Below are 15,401 nucleotides of genomic sequence, written 5' to 3'. Positions count from 1 at the left end.
TGGAAATCTAACTTGATCAATGGTTCAATACTAACTTCCAAACTAACAATACTAACTTCCAAGGAAAATTGAGCGGAGAGAAAAAATACTTTTTGTCGATTGCGTCATTTATGCTATATCTTCAAAATCAGAAGTGACAACCATTTGATCGTCGAGCTTGACCAATAACCCAATAATTTTTTACAAACGAATCTAGACTTGTTAAATTCAGTTTAGCCATATCCGAGAAAATCGAAGGAAAAAAATGTTGGTTTTTGTCGGTTGCGTCACTTATTCCATATCTCCGGAATCTAAGTTGCAGTTACTCGATCTTCGAATTTGATCGATAGTAGCTTTACAATTAACTTTAGTTTGTCGAAATCAGTTCAACCATCTCTGAGAAAATTGTGCGGAGAGAAAGAACTAGGCCGTGTCGGTTACGTCATTCATGTCATATCTTCAGTGTCGAAATTTCCAGTCATTTTGCAATCTAATTCGATCAATGGCTCAAAACTAACTCCCAAACTAGCCTAACTAGTTTACAAGCGAGTCTAGACTTGTTGAAATCGGTTTAGCCATTTCTGAGAAAATTGAGCGAAGTGAACAAAACACTTTTTGTCGGTTGCGTCATTTATGCCATATCCTCAGAACCAGAAGTGAAAGAAAAAGATTTGATCGTCGAGCTTGAGCAATGACAGAATAATAGTTTACAAACAAGTCTAGACTTGTTGAAATCAGTTTAGTCATCGCCGAGAAAATTGAACGACAAAAAAAGGTGTTTTTGTCGGTTACGTCACTTATTCCATATCTCTGGAAGTGGCAGTTTTTCGATCTTTGAATTCAATCAATGACTCAATGATTGCTTTCAATAGGGTCTAAACCTGTTGAAATCGGTTCTACCAACGCTGAAAAAATTGAGCGGTTAGGAAATAGTGCGTTTTAACGGTTACGTCACTTATACCATATTTCCAGAACCGAAACTGACAGCCATTTGACCTTTAACCTTGATCAATGATTCAAAATTAGCGTTCAAACGAGCCTTAGCTTATTGAAATCGGTGTAGCCAGTTCCAAGAAAATCGAGTGAAAGTGCATCTTGTCAGTTACGTCACTTATACCATTAATTTGCCAAATCCGGACGGAACAACCATTTGATCTTCGCACATGATCAACGACTCAATTAAAGTCTTAAATGTTGGAATTGGATCAGCCATTTCCAAGATAATTGAGTGAGAAAAAATGGCCTTTTGTCGGTTACGTCACTTATACCATATCTCAAGAACCGGAAATGAGAGGCATTTGAGCTTCTAACTTAATCAACGAACTAACAAACGAGCCTAGACTTGTTGAAATAAGTTTAATCAGAAAATTTAGCGGAGAGAAGTAAATGCTTTTTGTCGGTTACGTCACTTATACTATTATATCTTCGGCACCGGAAGAGATACCTGTTTGACCTTCTAACTTGGTCAAGGACTCAACATTGGCTTACAAGTTAGCTTAGGCTTTTTGATATTGATTCTGCCGTTCTCGGAAAGAACGGAGTGTAGCGAAAAAACTAACGTTTTGACGTTTCCGTCACTCATATCATATCTCCGGTACCCAAAGTGACAGTTATTTTATTTTCAAGTTTAATCAATTACTCAATAATAGCATTCAAAAGAGCCTGAGATTGAAACAATAGTAGCTTTCGCATTAGCCTGAGTTTGTTGAAATCGACTCAGTCATCTCCGAGAAAATTGAAGGGGGAGAAAAACTTTGATAGGTGCACATTACTACATGGGATGAGAAGCCTTGAACGACATATTGAACAATAATTATCTAATCACTATAGTCTGGGTCCCGGCTCATTGCTCCATTCCTGGAAATGAAAGAGCCGATATTTTAGCCAAACGTGGTGCTATAAAGGGTCGAATTTATGAGAGATCGATTGCTTTCAACGAATTCTATAGCTCGTCTCGCCAAAGAACACTTGCCAGCTGGCAAGCTTCTTGGGATAAAGATGATCTGGGTCGGTGGATGCACTCAATTATTCCGAAAATATCGACAAAGGCATGGTTCAGGGGACTGGATGTGAGTAGGTGTTTCATTCGTGTGATGTCCAGACTTATGTCCAATCACTACACGTTAGACGCACATCTCCTTCGAATTGGGCTCCCCGAGACTAATCATTGTGCTTGTGGCGAAGGTTATCGGGATATTGATCATGTCGTTTGGACATGCGTGGAGTATCGTGATGTCAGATCTCAACTAATAAATTCTTTGCGTACCCAAGGTAGACTATCCGATGTCCCAGTTCGAGACATTCTTGCTTGTCGTGACCTTTCATACATGAAACTTATTTATCATTTCATAAAGAAAATTGGAGTTTCAATGTAATAAAGGCCCCTTTTAAGACTTAGTGCTGATTCCAGCTGCGCCCATGAGTTCAACCAATAGCTAAATTAGAATAAAAATTATGTAATGATACAAACAAACTCGAAACAGTTTATGAAATTTTCAACAAAATGTCTGAAAATAACAGCTTATTTTATAATTTATAGAAGTTAATCGTTTGGTTCAAATAATATTTCCGAGTAGATTTCATAATTTATGACGAGTTACCTAAGATGATATTTAAGTAATAAGAGGAATATGTTTTAATAAATTCAAATCGTTGTGACTATGTTAGAATTAAATTAGTATAAGAATTTTATGTAAAAGTGATGCTACGGCAAAGAAAAACTTATGTAAACTGCCTTAAGAAATAAACGTATTTATGAAAAAAAAGTCTCGGGCCTAACAAAGAAAAAGTCGATTCTATACCGTGAAAACTTTCTTTCCCCTGGAGAAAACTTTTCAGGTTTGGAAATAGATAATAATCGCTGGGGGCCAGGTCTGGAGAATACGGGGGATGGTGGACCAATCCGTACCGTCAATCATTCAATTTCACCGTTACTTTTATGCATGAATGCGCTGGTGCTGCGTTTTTCATAACTTGATGAAAACTAGAAATCGTCTGAGACACGATCAGCTGTTATTCAAACACTAGTGGATAGATTGTCATAAAATTTGGTATTGGACCAACTAGAGGCTTGTTCTCAACAAAAATCTACAAGGTTCGAAACTCTTCAAATTTTGAAAATTTCCGATTTCCGTTTCATGCAAGGCACTTGGCATAAAAAAAACTCTAGAAGAGTCTTTCTAGAAGACACAAAATCTCGGTGTTTCATGCGATTCTATCGCACCTTCCTATGGTGATTTTTCAAGATCTAAAATTTTCAAACTTTAACCGCCGGGTGGCACCACTTAACCGTATCCGGTTTAGCTAAAGTTTTTCATAAGGACTTTTTTTGAGGTGCCCAAACTTTTGACCACTAGCGCTTTACGAAATTAGAGATGATCCCAAAATATTGGGAGCCTAGTGTACATACACAGACATTTTCCGATTTCGTTGAGCTAAGTCGAATGGTACATAACATCAGAGGTTTCCGAGGATTCAATCAAAAGTCGTTTTTCCAACAAGTTCATATTCTCTCTATAGAAAAAGGCCAAAAGTAGAATGATGTTGGTAGAAACCAGTGAAGTAATAGAAAAAATAATATAAAAGAGCTCTGGTGGCTTCCCTGTGGTATAATCAAATTACTTTTTGAATGACGATTGAAATCGGATCCCAATCGCAGTTTTAAGTTTTGATTGAAAAGAAGAATTGTTGTTGAAAAATTGTGCTGCAAGATGAAGGAGCTTTCTCTACTAATTCAACTATTCAACTTCTGTCCATTTCAGTGCCAGCCGTGGTAGCGGGAAGGGTGCCATCCGTCGCCTTGGAGCCCGTTTCAACGTTCGTCACAATCGTCGTTGGACCGCAAAATGGCCGCCGTCAATTCGGTAAGTTTGTGGCTGCTGAATTCGCTTTCATATCACACCCAGCCGGGGGAAACTTTTGACCCACTTTTCCGCGATTTCAGCTTCATAAGAGTAAATATTTAACGACGATAAAATGTGCTGTGATCTTTTTTATTTGATTTAATGAATGCTAATGTGGTACAACTGGCGGACATCGTTTGGCGCTGGGTGTCATTTTCAGTTTGATTTGATTATGGAAGTGGGCTTACTGCTAAATAAAATATATTATGAGGACATAAACATCGATATGAACTGGATTTAATTTAAAAAAACGGCAAACTTATGCTAAACCCACGGTTAATCCACCGAACGCGGGGATCGAAAATAACGCTCACCGAGAAGTGTACAATTCTGCCGAAAAAAAAACACTCCTCCCATCCTTGGTAAAACCAAACAAAAGTCCCGCCACCCACCATCCAATGGAGCTTCGAAAGTTCAATCAATAAATTTCCACCGAAACCAGAAAACGACAATTTCGAACATTTGCAATCCCATTTCATCCGTGCCTCGTCCGCCCCCGGTTCCCCGTATCGGATCCCGTTATAGTCAATACCGGCTTCGTCCGCACGGCGTCGTTGAATTGCCATTTGACTAACAACCATTTAATCAACACCCGAGTGGTGGTGTGGCGTCTTTCCCGTCTTGTCACCATCGGCAGCATCGCGAAGTTTGAGTTTGAGAAGAAATTGTTGAACCTCACGCGCTAATGAAAGCCTCTATCATTCGGCCTCCGCCACCACCCCGAAACATAACGCGACCGCCGCCTACTACTTTCTCACGTCGGCCGCTCCAATTTCTGATTTGTTGAGTACCATGGCAACGCGCGACCACATGCTGATTCTCGTTATTAATAAAGTTTTCAATCGTATTTTTTTTCTCTTTCTCCCGGTTCTTGATTTCCACTTCTGTGGCACATTGAGTGGCCACGGTTGAACAAGTAAGTGAATGAGTGAGTGAGTGAGTGAGCGAGCGAGCAAGAACCAGCTGGTGGGGGCTTTCGGTAAGACCTTCAAACAACAAACGAGCTTTTTCAGTGGCACTCGAAGTGGAACTTTATCTTTGGCCGTTTCCGGATCTCGTCGGCACCCTGCCGTGATCGCAGAATCGACTCGACTGTGTGGGAGTGGGGGAAAAATTGAACATTTCAGTAATGAATAAGCGGGGTTTGCTATTTGCTCTGTGGGCGATGGCGACGAAGGGGAAGGTTCCTGCATGCGAAATTGAATTATGACAAAATTCCAGTACGAATCTACAGAAGGGCGGCCTGTCGAGTGCACCAAGTCCGTAGCTCTGCAGTGTCATTTTCTTTCATAGCTAACCATTCGAGTTCAAATATTTGCATATTTTTTATACAAGGGAAATTGGTTCTATCTCTTTTTGGTATGCGCCACAGATGTTTTAAACTATGATTTATGACCGGTAATAAGTCTGCCATTCGATGAACTTTGGCTGCTATCTCGATTCGAAACGCGCAGGGTTCACGTGAAGGAACCACCGGTAACTTGTGCTGTGACTAGGATGGATTTTGCTGTGCGACGTGTTCTGCCAGTTGAACTACTCTGGATGTGACGAAGGTGATCCCGATTGAACTTTGCAAACAGACCGGTGTGTGGTTCAATCTTCAGACTCGTCTCTGTTGTCTTATAACGGAAATAGTTTTCTTTCTGTCCATCACTGGGTAGTGACATGTGAGATTTTGTAGTAATTTTTAATTTACTGTGAGGAGCCTTTTCAAAATTCGCGTTTTGGAAAAATAGGTAGAACTTAATTGTGAATATCTCATGTTGTATTTGAGGCAACGACATACACTGAGGTTTTTTTTACGCGGTTTTTTACGTGGCTTTTTTGCACGGATTTCCGAAGTAACGCATTTTTTTACGCGAATTTTCAAAGTTATCCGGTTTTTTTTGTTTGGTCTTAGAAATGCATGAAGCGTCAAGATCTGGTGTAATAACAGATCGGCTGAAAAGTTCGTATCGTTTCTATGAGAGGGCGCCACTAGAATTAAATCCATACCATTTTCAGTTAGTACCAACCTTCAAAAGATACGTGTATAAATTTGACAGCTGTCTGATTATTAGTTTGTGAGATATTGCATTTTGAGTGAAGCTACTTTTGTTATTGTGAAAAAAAAATGGAAAAAAAGGAATTTTGTGTGTTGATGAAACACTACTTTTTGATGAAAAAAAGTGCCGCCGATACCAAAAAATGGCTTGATGAGTGTTATCCAGACTCTGCACCGAGCGAAGCAACAATTCGTAAGTGGTTTGCAAAATTTCGTACTGGTCATATGAGCACCGAAGACGATGAACGCAGTGGACGTCCAAAAGAGGCTGTTACCGATGAAAACGTGAAAAAAATCCACAAAATGATTTTCAATGACCGTAAAGTGAAGTTGATCGAGATAGCTGACACCCTAAAGATATCAAAGGAACGTGTTGAACATATTATTCACGAATATTTGGATATGAGAAAGCTTTGTGCAAAATGGGTGCCACAATCGATCAAAAACAACAACGAATTGATGATTCTGAGCAGTGTTTGGAGCTGTTATATCGAAATAAAACCGAATTTTTTCGTCGATATATAACAATGGACGAAACATGGCTCCATCACTTCACTCCGGAGTCCAATCGACAGTCAGCTGAGTGGACTGCACGCGATGAACCGAACCTAAAGCGTGGAAAGACTCAACAATCGGCCGGTAAGGTTATGGCGTCTGTATTTTGGGATTCGCATGGTATAATTTTCATCGACTACCTTGAAAAGGGAAAAACCATCAACAGTGACTATTATATAGCGTTATTAGAGCGTTTGAAGGACGAAATTTCAAAAAAACGGCCTCATTTGAAGAAGAAAAAAGTTTTGTTTCATCAAGACAATGCACCGTGTCACAAGTCGATGAAAATCATGCTGAAATTGAACGAATTGGGCTTCGAATTGTTCCCTCATCCACCGTATTCTCCAGATTTGGCCCCCAGTGACTTTTTCCTGTTCTCAGACCTCAAGAGAATGCTCGCTGGTAAAAAATTTAGAAGCAATGAAGAGATAATCGCTGAAACTGAGGCCTATTTTGAGGCAAAGGACAAATCGTACTACAAAAATGGTATCGAAAAGTTGGAAGATCGCTATAATCGCTGTATCGCCTCTGATGACAATTATGTTGAATAATAAAAACGAATTTTGGCAAAAAAATGTGTGTTTCTATTAAACGATACGAACTTTTCAGCCGAACTGTTATTGATGCTCGGTTGTCTAGTCTGGTTTTCTTTGGGTACTGAAAAAAGAAGATTCCGTCCGATCAGAGTCCGATATCCGAGTCCGGGGTACGGAACAAATTGGTTCAAGCGGCACGTTCTTTTGATAACTTTGAAACTAGTGCCTTGCCATATCAATTTAACGATGAAAACGAACATAGATAGTTACTATACTGGGCGCAGAAGCTAGACAGGTCAATCCAATAGAAACAAATTATTTTGCACCAATGTGGTTTTTTTACACAGATTTCCGAAGTTATGCGGTTTTTAAAACAGTCTTTCGAAGTTCTCCGTTCTTTTGTTATGAAACGTAAAATTTTTTTTAGATTACATCAGATCTCGACCAGATTGTAAGACTTTCGGCATAAATTTTTTTTTCAAATCTCAAACAAGTCCCAAAATCGATATTTTTAATTTTTTATTTGAGATTACACCAAATCTAGCCATTTCATGCATTTCTAAGACATTTGGCATCAAAAAAAAAAAAATAAATGAAAGATTTCAATGTATATCTGAACGTTCACTGTTCGTACATATATTTCAGTTATTGCTTTGATGCAGTAGTCGTTAGCCCATCTGTGCGTACAGCAAACAATGGCTGCGATACAGGCTCATACAGGGTGGGAGGAGGTTAGAAGTTTAGAACCCCCCCCCCCCCTCAAAATCAAGAAATTATTAGGGAAGACAGGGGCTAGACCGAATACGTGATTAAACCAAACAGCTTAAATATCTTAGAAAACCTCGAAATTATTCAATTCATGGGTTGACGAGGTTTTTTTTCTGTTCACGCGCCTGCTTCCGTCAGTCGTGAAGTCTGCGCTGTGATATTTGTGTGTTAAAGGATCGTGAGCTACGGAAATGAATTATGTTTTGTTTATGAACCTTTTATAATGAATGCAAGAAAAACTGAGAAATTGCTGTCGGAGTTTGAAAAATGGCTGAACGAATGTTCATGACAAAGAATGGAATAGGCTGCAAATCATTGAAATTGTTTCCTCGGTTAACCAAAAACTGCGATCTCGAATCAACGATTTGCGATCAGTGCTCTAGCTAATGAATTTCCTTACTTTGGTCACGATAAAGTCCACACAACGTTGGTTCAACTTATAAGCGGTAAGGTTCTATGCAGTTAGGTTAGGGACACTGTGTCAGAGGTACGAAAAAAGGTACATGCCGAGAACTGAAGCAGATGTGTAGAAAACTGAATGTGTCAATCAAATACTCTTCGAATATGCCTCGTAGAAATCCATTTGTATGATTTCGGATTACGAGCTCAATTAGTACAGGGAAATATTCATCACTCAAATTGATAGCTACATCTCGAATACAAGAGAAAATCCTCCAATCATACATGTTTCCTGTCTATGCCATCAGTAGTCAGTACTGTTTTCCTGTGTCCATATCGAGTTGTGAACTTAGAAACAAGAGAAGTGTCGATGCATGCCCGAGGCATTTCACGTGGGCTAGTAATACCAACAATGTTTAATGTGTCGAAGATTTAGTCTAACAACTTTCAAACGCAATTTTCGTTTTTTTAAAGAAAACTACTCTTAAACCAAATTTGCTTTAGTAGACCCGCTGGAAAATTTGCATGCACGAGGAATTTCCCGTGGATTAGAATTGTCAGGCTCAGTTGACAGGAACGAAATCCGTAGTTACCAAATGTCTTTCATGATTCGACAATGTGACTTTCAGCGATAAAATCCTGACCCCTGCAATTGATTATAGTCAATTTTGCAACAACAAGAAATAAGTATTATTGTAGCAAACTTATCTGGATACGATGTCAAACGCACACACACACACTCGTTGTTCGAGAAAATGGAAAACCCGTCCACGGTCTTGCCTACTCTAATAAAACTTCGAAATGATAAAACTCATTCGCCCCTGGCATGGCAAGAACTTTTTTCTTCCATCCCCATCACCACCGGCACCATCCGTCGTCTGTGGTCGGTGAATTCTTACCCCAATTTAAGCAATCGTCAAACGTCTTGGCACGGTACTATTTGTGTTGTCTTCGGAGTTCAACGTGAGTCTCTTTCCCGACAGCAATAATTTCGCTTCCTTCGTTGTTCGGCGTTCTCGTTCGGCGGAGCGAATGACAAATATCCTAAATTTAAAACAGCCACCGACCGAAAAGAGCCACGGCGAAACTCAACCAACTCCCCGTCCTACGCGCCGAAAAGAGATTGAAAATTACGCACCAAATGAGTCGTCCCCAATCCCACCGCGGCTGGTAGAAACTTAAATAAGAAATCCAAATCAACTTGTTTTCCGGGATTTAGCGAAGCAGAAAAGCTTCGGAAAGAAAAATGAACCCCGCCGAGTAGAGTGGATGCCGTTTCGTCGTCACACGCTCGGATCAGGGGTGGATGGAACGAGTTAGAAAAGGAGAAGAAAAAAAAACAGTTCAGTCCCAAAAGTTTTCGTTCCGGCGTTGGAATTAAAATCATCCGTTCCATCATCATTTCCGGATGCGATTCTAATATCGGAGGTATGAAGGAAAAAACGTTGGTCCAGCATTCGATTCGAGTATATATTCGGTTTCAAAATTACCGCATCTAATCAAAGGGACAGTGTCACTGGGGTCGGATTCGTTTTATTTTCATGTGAAAGACATTTAATATCTGACTGAGCATTACTCAAATATTGTAAATGTACCTCAATTTAAACAAAGTGCTAGAAATGCAATCAAATCAAACTACCGGCTCAGTGTTCATACAATTTTGGGGGAGTCACCTTGAAAACATACAAGTCAAGGTCTCTTTTACGCGGGGATACGTACCGTGTAAAAAAACCGCGTCACTTCGGAGATCCGCATAAAAAAACTGCATAACTAAAGAAAATTGTTTTTTCATGCCAAATATTTTAGAAATGAATGAAACGCCCAGATCTGGTGTAATCTCGAAAAAACAATTTTTTTGAAAAATTCTACTCTACGAAAAAGAAAATTTTATTTTGATGCCAAATGTCTTAGAAATGCACGAAAAGTCGATATCTTGTGTAATCTAGAATTTTTTTTGAATCAAAAGTTTTCTAAGTGTCAAACAGTTGACTTAAAAAAAATTCGGTATAACACCAGATCTTGACGTTTCATGCATTTCTAAGGCAAAACAAAGAAACCGAGTAACTTTGGAAATCCGCGTATAATAACGCGTAACGAAAATTAAAAAAAAAAATAAAAAACCACAGCGACTGCGGCGTCTTGAACCGACAATCATTAGATCACAAAGTACGTCCGGTAATCGACTGAACCACAAAAGCACATGGCAGCTGAGTGCAAAATTACAGTCGAAACCAGTAAAATTCATTCCAATTCATCATTGAGACATAACCGAAGGAATTTTCCGCCATTTAATAATGAATTAACTATTTTAAATTAACTATTTTTTGTACCTCGGATTTCTCAAAAATGGTGAAGTGGGTTTTCAAAAACGTAGATTCAAGATCTTATAGTTTCGGTATTATGACGAAGTAAATCAACTTGGATACTGACGGGAAAAGGCTATCTTTATATATTGTCACCGTTGCATGTTTACATCCTATAAGACGCAGAAAACTAGAGCAAAAATTCAATAAAAACAATTTTTCATTCAGGTGCGTACACAAAAACAAGTAGAGAGAGGGTTTTGGAGTTCTAAAAGAAAAGTTTCTATCTTCCTTGATTGTTAAGTTCTACATATATTTATTTCAATGGAATAAAATATCATAAACAATTCTTTGCGATAGATTTATTAGTCCCTAAAAGGACCAAATTGGTGAATATTTTCATTGTAAACAGATTTAAGTGATTTTTTCTTGAAAACGAAATTTTTCTACTGGATAATGATGAGAATATCTTCCATACACTGCTGTTTTTATGCGGTTTTCACGTGGATATCCGTAGTTACGCGGTTTTTTATGCTAATTTCCGAGGTTACGCGGTTTTTTACGCGGATTTCCGAAGCTATCCGATTTTCTTGTTTTGTCTCAGAAATGCACGAAACGTCGAGATCTGGTGTTCCTGAATTTTTTTCTTACGTCAGCTCTGTGACTGTGATTTCGACAAATTTATCAGTTTTGAGGCTTTTTAACGCGATTTGTCCGCAGTTCGGCAGTTTTTTTTTACGCGGATTTATTGAGCTACCGAAGGTTTTTTTTTTAATTCCTGTGCTCTAAATTCCCATATTTCAATAGAATAAAACATCATGATTCTTTGTGATCGATTTATTAGTCCCTAAATGGACCGAATTGTTGTATATTTTCATTATTAATAAACTGTGAGTTTTTCTTGAATTTTTCTTGCAAACATAATTCTTTGCGATCGATTTATTAGTCCCTAAATGGATCGAATTGTTGAATATTTTCATTGTAAATAAACTGTGAATTTTTCTTGAAACCATTATTTCGTTGTGATCGATTTATTAGTCCCTAAATGGACCAAATTGTTGTATATTTTCGTTATAAATAAACTGTGAGATTTTCTTGAATTTTTCTTTCTTGAAAGCATAATGATTCTTTGTGATCGATTTATTAGTCCCTAAAAGGACCGAACTGTTGAATATTTTCATTGTAAAAAACTGTTAATTATTCTTTCTTGAAAACATCCATAATTCTTTGCGATCGATTTATTAGTTCTCAAAGGGACCGAATTGTTCAATATTTTCATTGTAAATAAACTGTTTTTTTTTCTTGAAAACACCATAATTCTTTGTGATCGATTTATAAGTCCCTAAAAGGATCGAATTGTTGAATACTTTCATTGTGAATAAACTGAATTTTTCTTGAACTTTTCTTTCTTGAAAGCATCAAGATTCTTTGTGATCGATTTATTAGTCCCTAAAAGGATCGAATTGTTGAATATTTTCATTAAAAATAAACTGAGTTTTTCTTGAATTTTTCTTTCTTGAAAAAATCATAATTCTTTGTGATCGATTTATTAGTCCCTAAAAGGACCGAATTGTCGAATGAATTTATTATAAATAAACTGTGAATTTTTCTTGAGTTTTTTTTTCTTGAAAATAATAATTCTTTGTGATCGATTTATTAGTCCCTAAATGGACCAAATTGTTGTATATTTTCATTATAAATAAACTGTGAGATTTTCTTGAATTTTTCTTTCTTGAAAACATAATTCTTTGCGATCCATTTATTAGTCCCTAAAAGGACCGAATTGTTGAATTTTTTCATTGTAAATAAACTGAGTTTTTCTTGAATTTTTCTTTCTTGAAAGCATCAAGATTCTTTGTGATCGATTTATTAGTCCCTAAAAGGAACGAATTGTTGTATATTTTCATTATAAATAAACTGTAAATTATTCTTTCTTGAAAACATCCATAATTCTTTGCGATCGATTTATTAGTCCCTAAATGGACCGAATTGTTGTATATTTTCATTGTAAATAAACTGAGTTTTTCTTTAATTTTTCTTTCTTGAAAGCATCATGATTCTTGGTGATCGATTTATTAGTCCCTAAAAGGACCGAGCTGTTGAAAACTTAAGTGATTTTTTCTTGAATACGAAGCCTCTGCTACTTTCAGTCCGCTTTGCTCTAATGAGAAGAGCCAGACGAAAAATATTATAGATATAGTTTTTTTCCATCACTCAACGTGGATAGCACTTTTTCTGTAGTGTCCTAATTACAGGATCAATTCGAAAATTGTACCTACAGCGTAGCTGTTTCTGTCGCTTTCAATTCCGTTATCCGATATCAAGAAACGTGACAGGAATTTTCTCCGATGAAAACTGAATTATTATGAATTTTAATTACAAATCGCTGTGAATATTTCTGAATGCATGAAGCAAGAATTGTGCAGTTACCATCATGATTGTATGAGATATTTTCGTTCAAATTCCCATACTAAAGTGAAAGAAATTCATAACAGGAAATTTCCCTAGTAAAAATAGATATAATCGCTGATCTCATGCACTTTCAATGGATGAAAGCCGTTTCGTCAAAGGCCCTTTTAAAGGAAACATCGAACACGTCATTTAGGGGTTAGCCAAATTATGTGCTAGGGCACATAACCGTTTTTATTATTTTTACGTTTCGTGCAGAGCAGTTCAAATTGAACTGCTTAGTGCTAAACTCGGCAGTTCGATTTGAACCGCTAAGCAGACGTAAAGTTTCTGCTACTTACAGAACACTTTTTGTTTTGCAACGGAGTGCAATGTCTGTGGATAGTTTGATCAATTACAATTTTTAAGAACGATTCATACCAATTGGTATAAAAATCTGGCCTAAACAAGGATAAGTCGTATATTTTTTGAAAAGTTATATAAGCTGTAAACGTTTCGAAAACTTTATGATTTTTTAAATATATGTTATTATTTTTGATTCTAGAGCTCCCTCTTGCGCTGCTGTAGTGCAACAATAATGCCCCGGCTACAGACAGCATTAAATTCAACAAACTCAAAAATTCAAACCCTAATATTCTGGTTCAAATTGTTTTCAAAATTCGTTGTTACTACGTAGTGAACCAGTTATTGACTGCAATTGGAGTCATTTTGTTTTTCTATGCATGTCTGCATCTGAAAATTGGTGGTACAATGATTTCATATCATATCTTGACAAGTTGATAAAACCAAATGGTTAGCTTTCAAAGTACAGCCAAGGAGTGAATTGAAGGTAACTGATGGCGCTTGGTTGACAGAAACATCCTTCCGGAGAAGCTACCCAAACCTGGTCTTTCGCAAGTTTGGAACAGCACTGTTTCCCAACCACAAACGCTTCATTCGAGCCCAACACCTTGAAAGCTGCTTTAACCGAATAAGTGGTTTTGAACCAATCAGGGATACTGCAGTTTGACCTTTTGGCAACATTTCAAGAACGTTGGAAACCTTACATGAATCTCTTTTCTGGCAAGTTTACCCTCGGACTCAAACATACTTCAATACATCATTTTTACAGTGGAGACATCGACAACCGATTTTTGCCTGAGCATCGACAGAGTGAAATGTGTTTGGTTTTCATTTTCCGAAGGCCACTTATAATGGAATCTTTTTCCGTTATATACAAATGTGGAGCTTTTTTTTCGATCGGTTGAAAAAATCATTCATGAAGCTTTATTTCTACAAACGAAAAAAAAAAATGATTGAGTACAGTAAATTAAAAAAAAAACGCAGCTGCACCGGAAGTCTCTCCATTTGCGTTTGATTGCTCCTCCGAGGGACATAAAAACACGAACATTCCGCGAGTGATTCAATCTGGAGGCCTTCATCCGTGTTCGACAGTGAGGGAATGCAAAGCGGTAACGAAATTGCAAATTTTTCATCGACAATTTGAACGCCAGACTGCCAATCCTTCGGAAAGTGCCATATTCGGAAGCTGTTTTAATTCAAACAATTCCTTTCGACTGATAATTTTAATAGCAATTTACCGTTTCGTGTTTTTTTTCTCTTGTCTCATTTACTTAAATTTCCATAATTCGTGTTCTTTTTTCTTTCTCCTCCGGTGCGCACCATCGTTCCATCAGTCAATGAATTGCTGCAGTTCATTTTGCAGTCCCAGAAGCCAGAACGACGCCAGGCAAACCGGAAACAACGCTGGTGCCTTCCCCCCGGACTGGCAACCCTGGCAAGCGAAAATCGCCAGTTCACCAAAGTACAAAATTAAATAAAATATGCAATTTTATGGATGTTGCTCACACTACTGATGAAAACACTACAATAAACAGGACAGGAAAAAAAATCGATAAAAATATTGACCATTGTATCGCGATGCAGAACACACGCACGCACACATACACGCTCATATCAGCGCGAATATTCATGAATTTGCTTTATCTCGCATGTTTTGCGTTTTCATAAATTAAATAGCCCCAGCCATCTATTTTTTTTTTGCGAGTGAAACCGGTTTTTGTTTTCCATGGCAATGAACTTGCCTAATTAATTGTTCTACCAACTTTTCAAATTTGCACCCTGAAGAAGGCGGCTGATCGGAACCGAAACGTTGATTGTTTTATATTCACATAAATGATTACAGTAAACATACATTTCCTAACTAGGGCATTTCCCAGGAAGAAGCTTCCCTGGAGAGAAAAAAAGTTCGACCAGATTGGTTTTGCCACTCGCAGCACGCCAAACTGGTTAATTATTCACCAGGACGGTTTCTGTCTGCGAGCCTTCACAGCATTCACTCGATCATACGCTCGAAATAACGACGGAAAAACATCTCCTACGGGAAACGGGACGGCTTGAGCGTTGAGCAGCCATTTTTCGCATCCAGTTCAGTCTCGCGAGAAATGGAAGGCAAAAATTTTCCGGCTAATTGATTTCGTTTCCGGCATGGCGAGCCTCGTCGATC

The 15,401-nt window shown here is 37.9% G+C and overlaps 1 protein-coding gene across 3 annotated transcripts in view; it reads left to right on the top strand.

Annotated features, from left to right (window-relative positions):
• Positions 1-15,401, top strand: part of LOC131431043 (serine-rich adhesin for platelets-like) — a 301,920-nt gene that overhangs the window by 90,540 nt on the left and 195,979 nt on the right. For all 3 annotated transcript variants that reach the window (XM_058596493.1, XM_058596484.1, XM_058596503.1), the window contains exon 3: positions 3,741-3,842. In XM_058596493.1, coding sequence (XP_058452476.1) covers positions 3,825-3,842 — 18 coding nt within the window. In that variant the 5' untranslated portion in view covers positions 3,741-3,824. The remainder of the gene's footprint in view (positions 1-3,740; positions 3,843-15,401) is intronic.

Source organism: Malaya genurostris, chromosome 1 (genome assembly GCF_030247185.1).
Source record: "Malaya genurostris strain Urasoe2022 chromosome 1, Malgen_1.1, whole genome shotgun sequence".
In the NCBI taxonomy this organism is placed as follows: Eukaryota; Metazoa; Arthropoda; class Insecta; order Diptera; family Culicidae; genus Malaya; species Malaya genurostris.
This window is presented reverse-complemented; position numbering and strand designations above follow the sequence as displayed.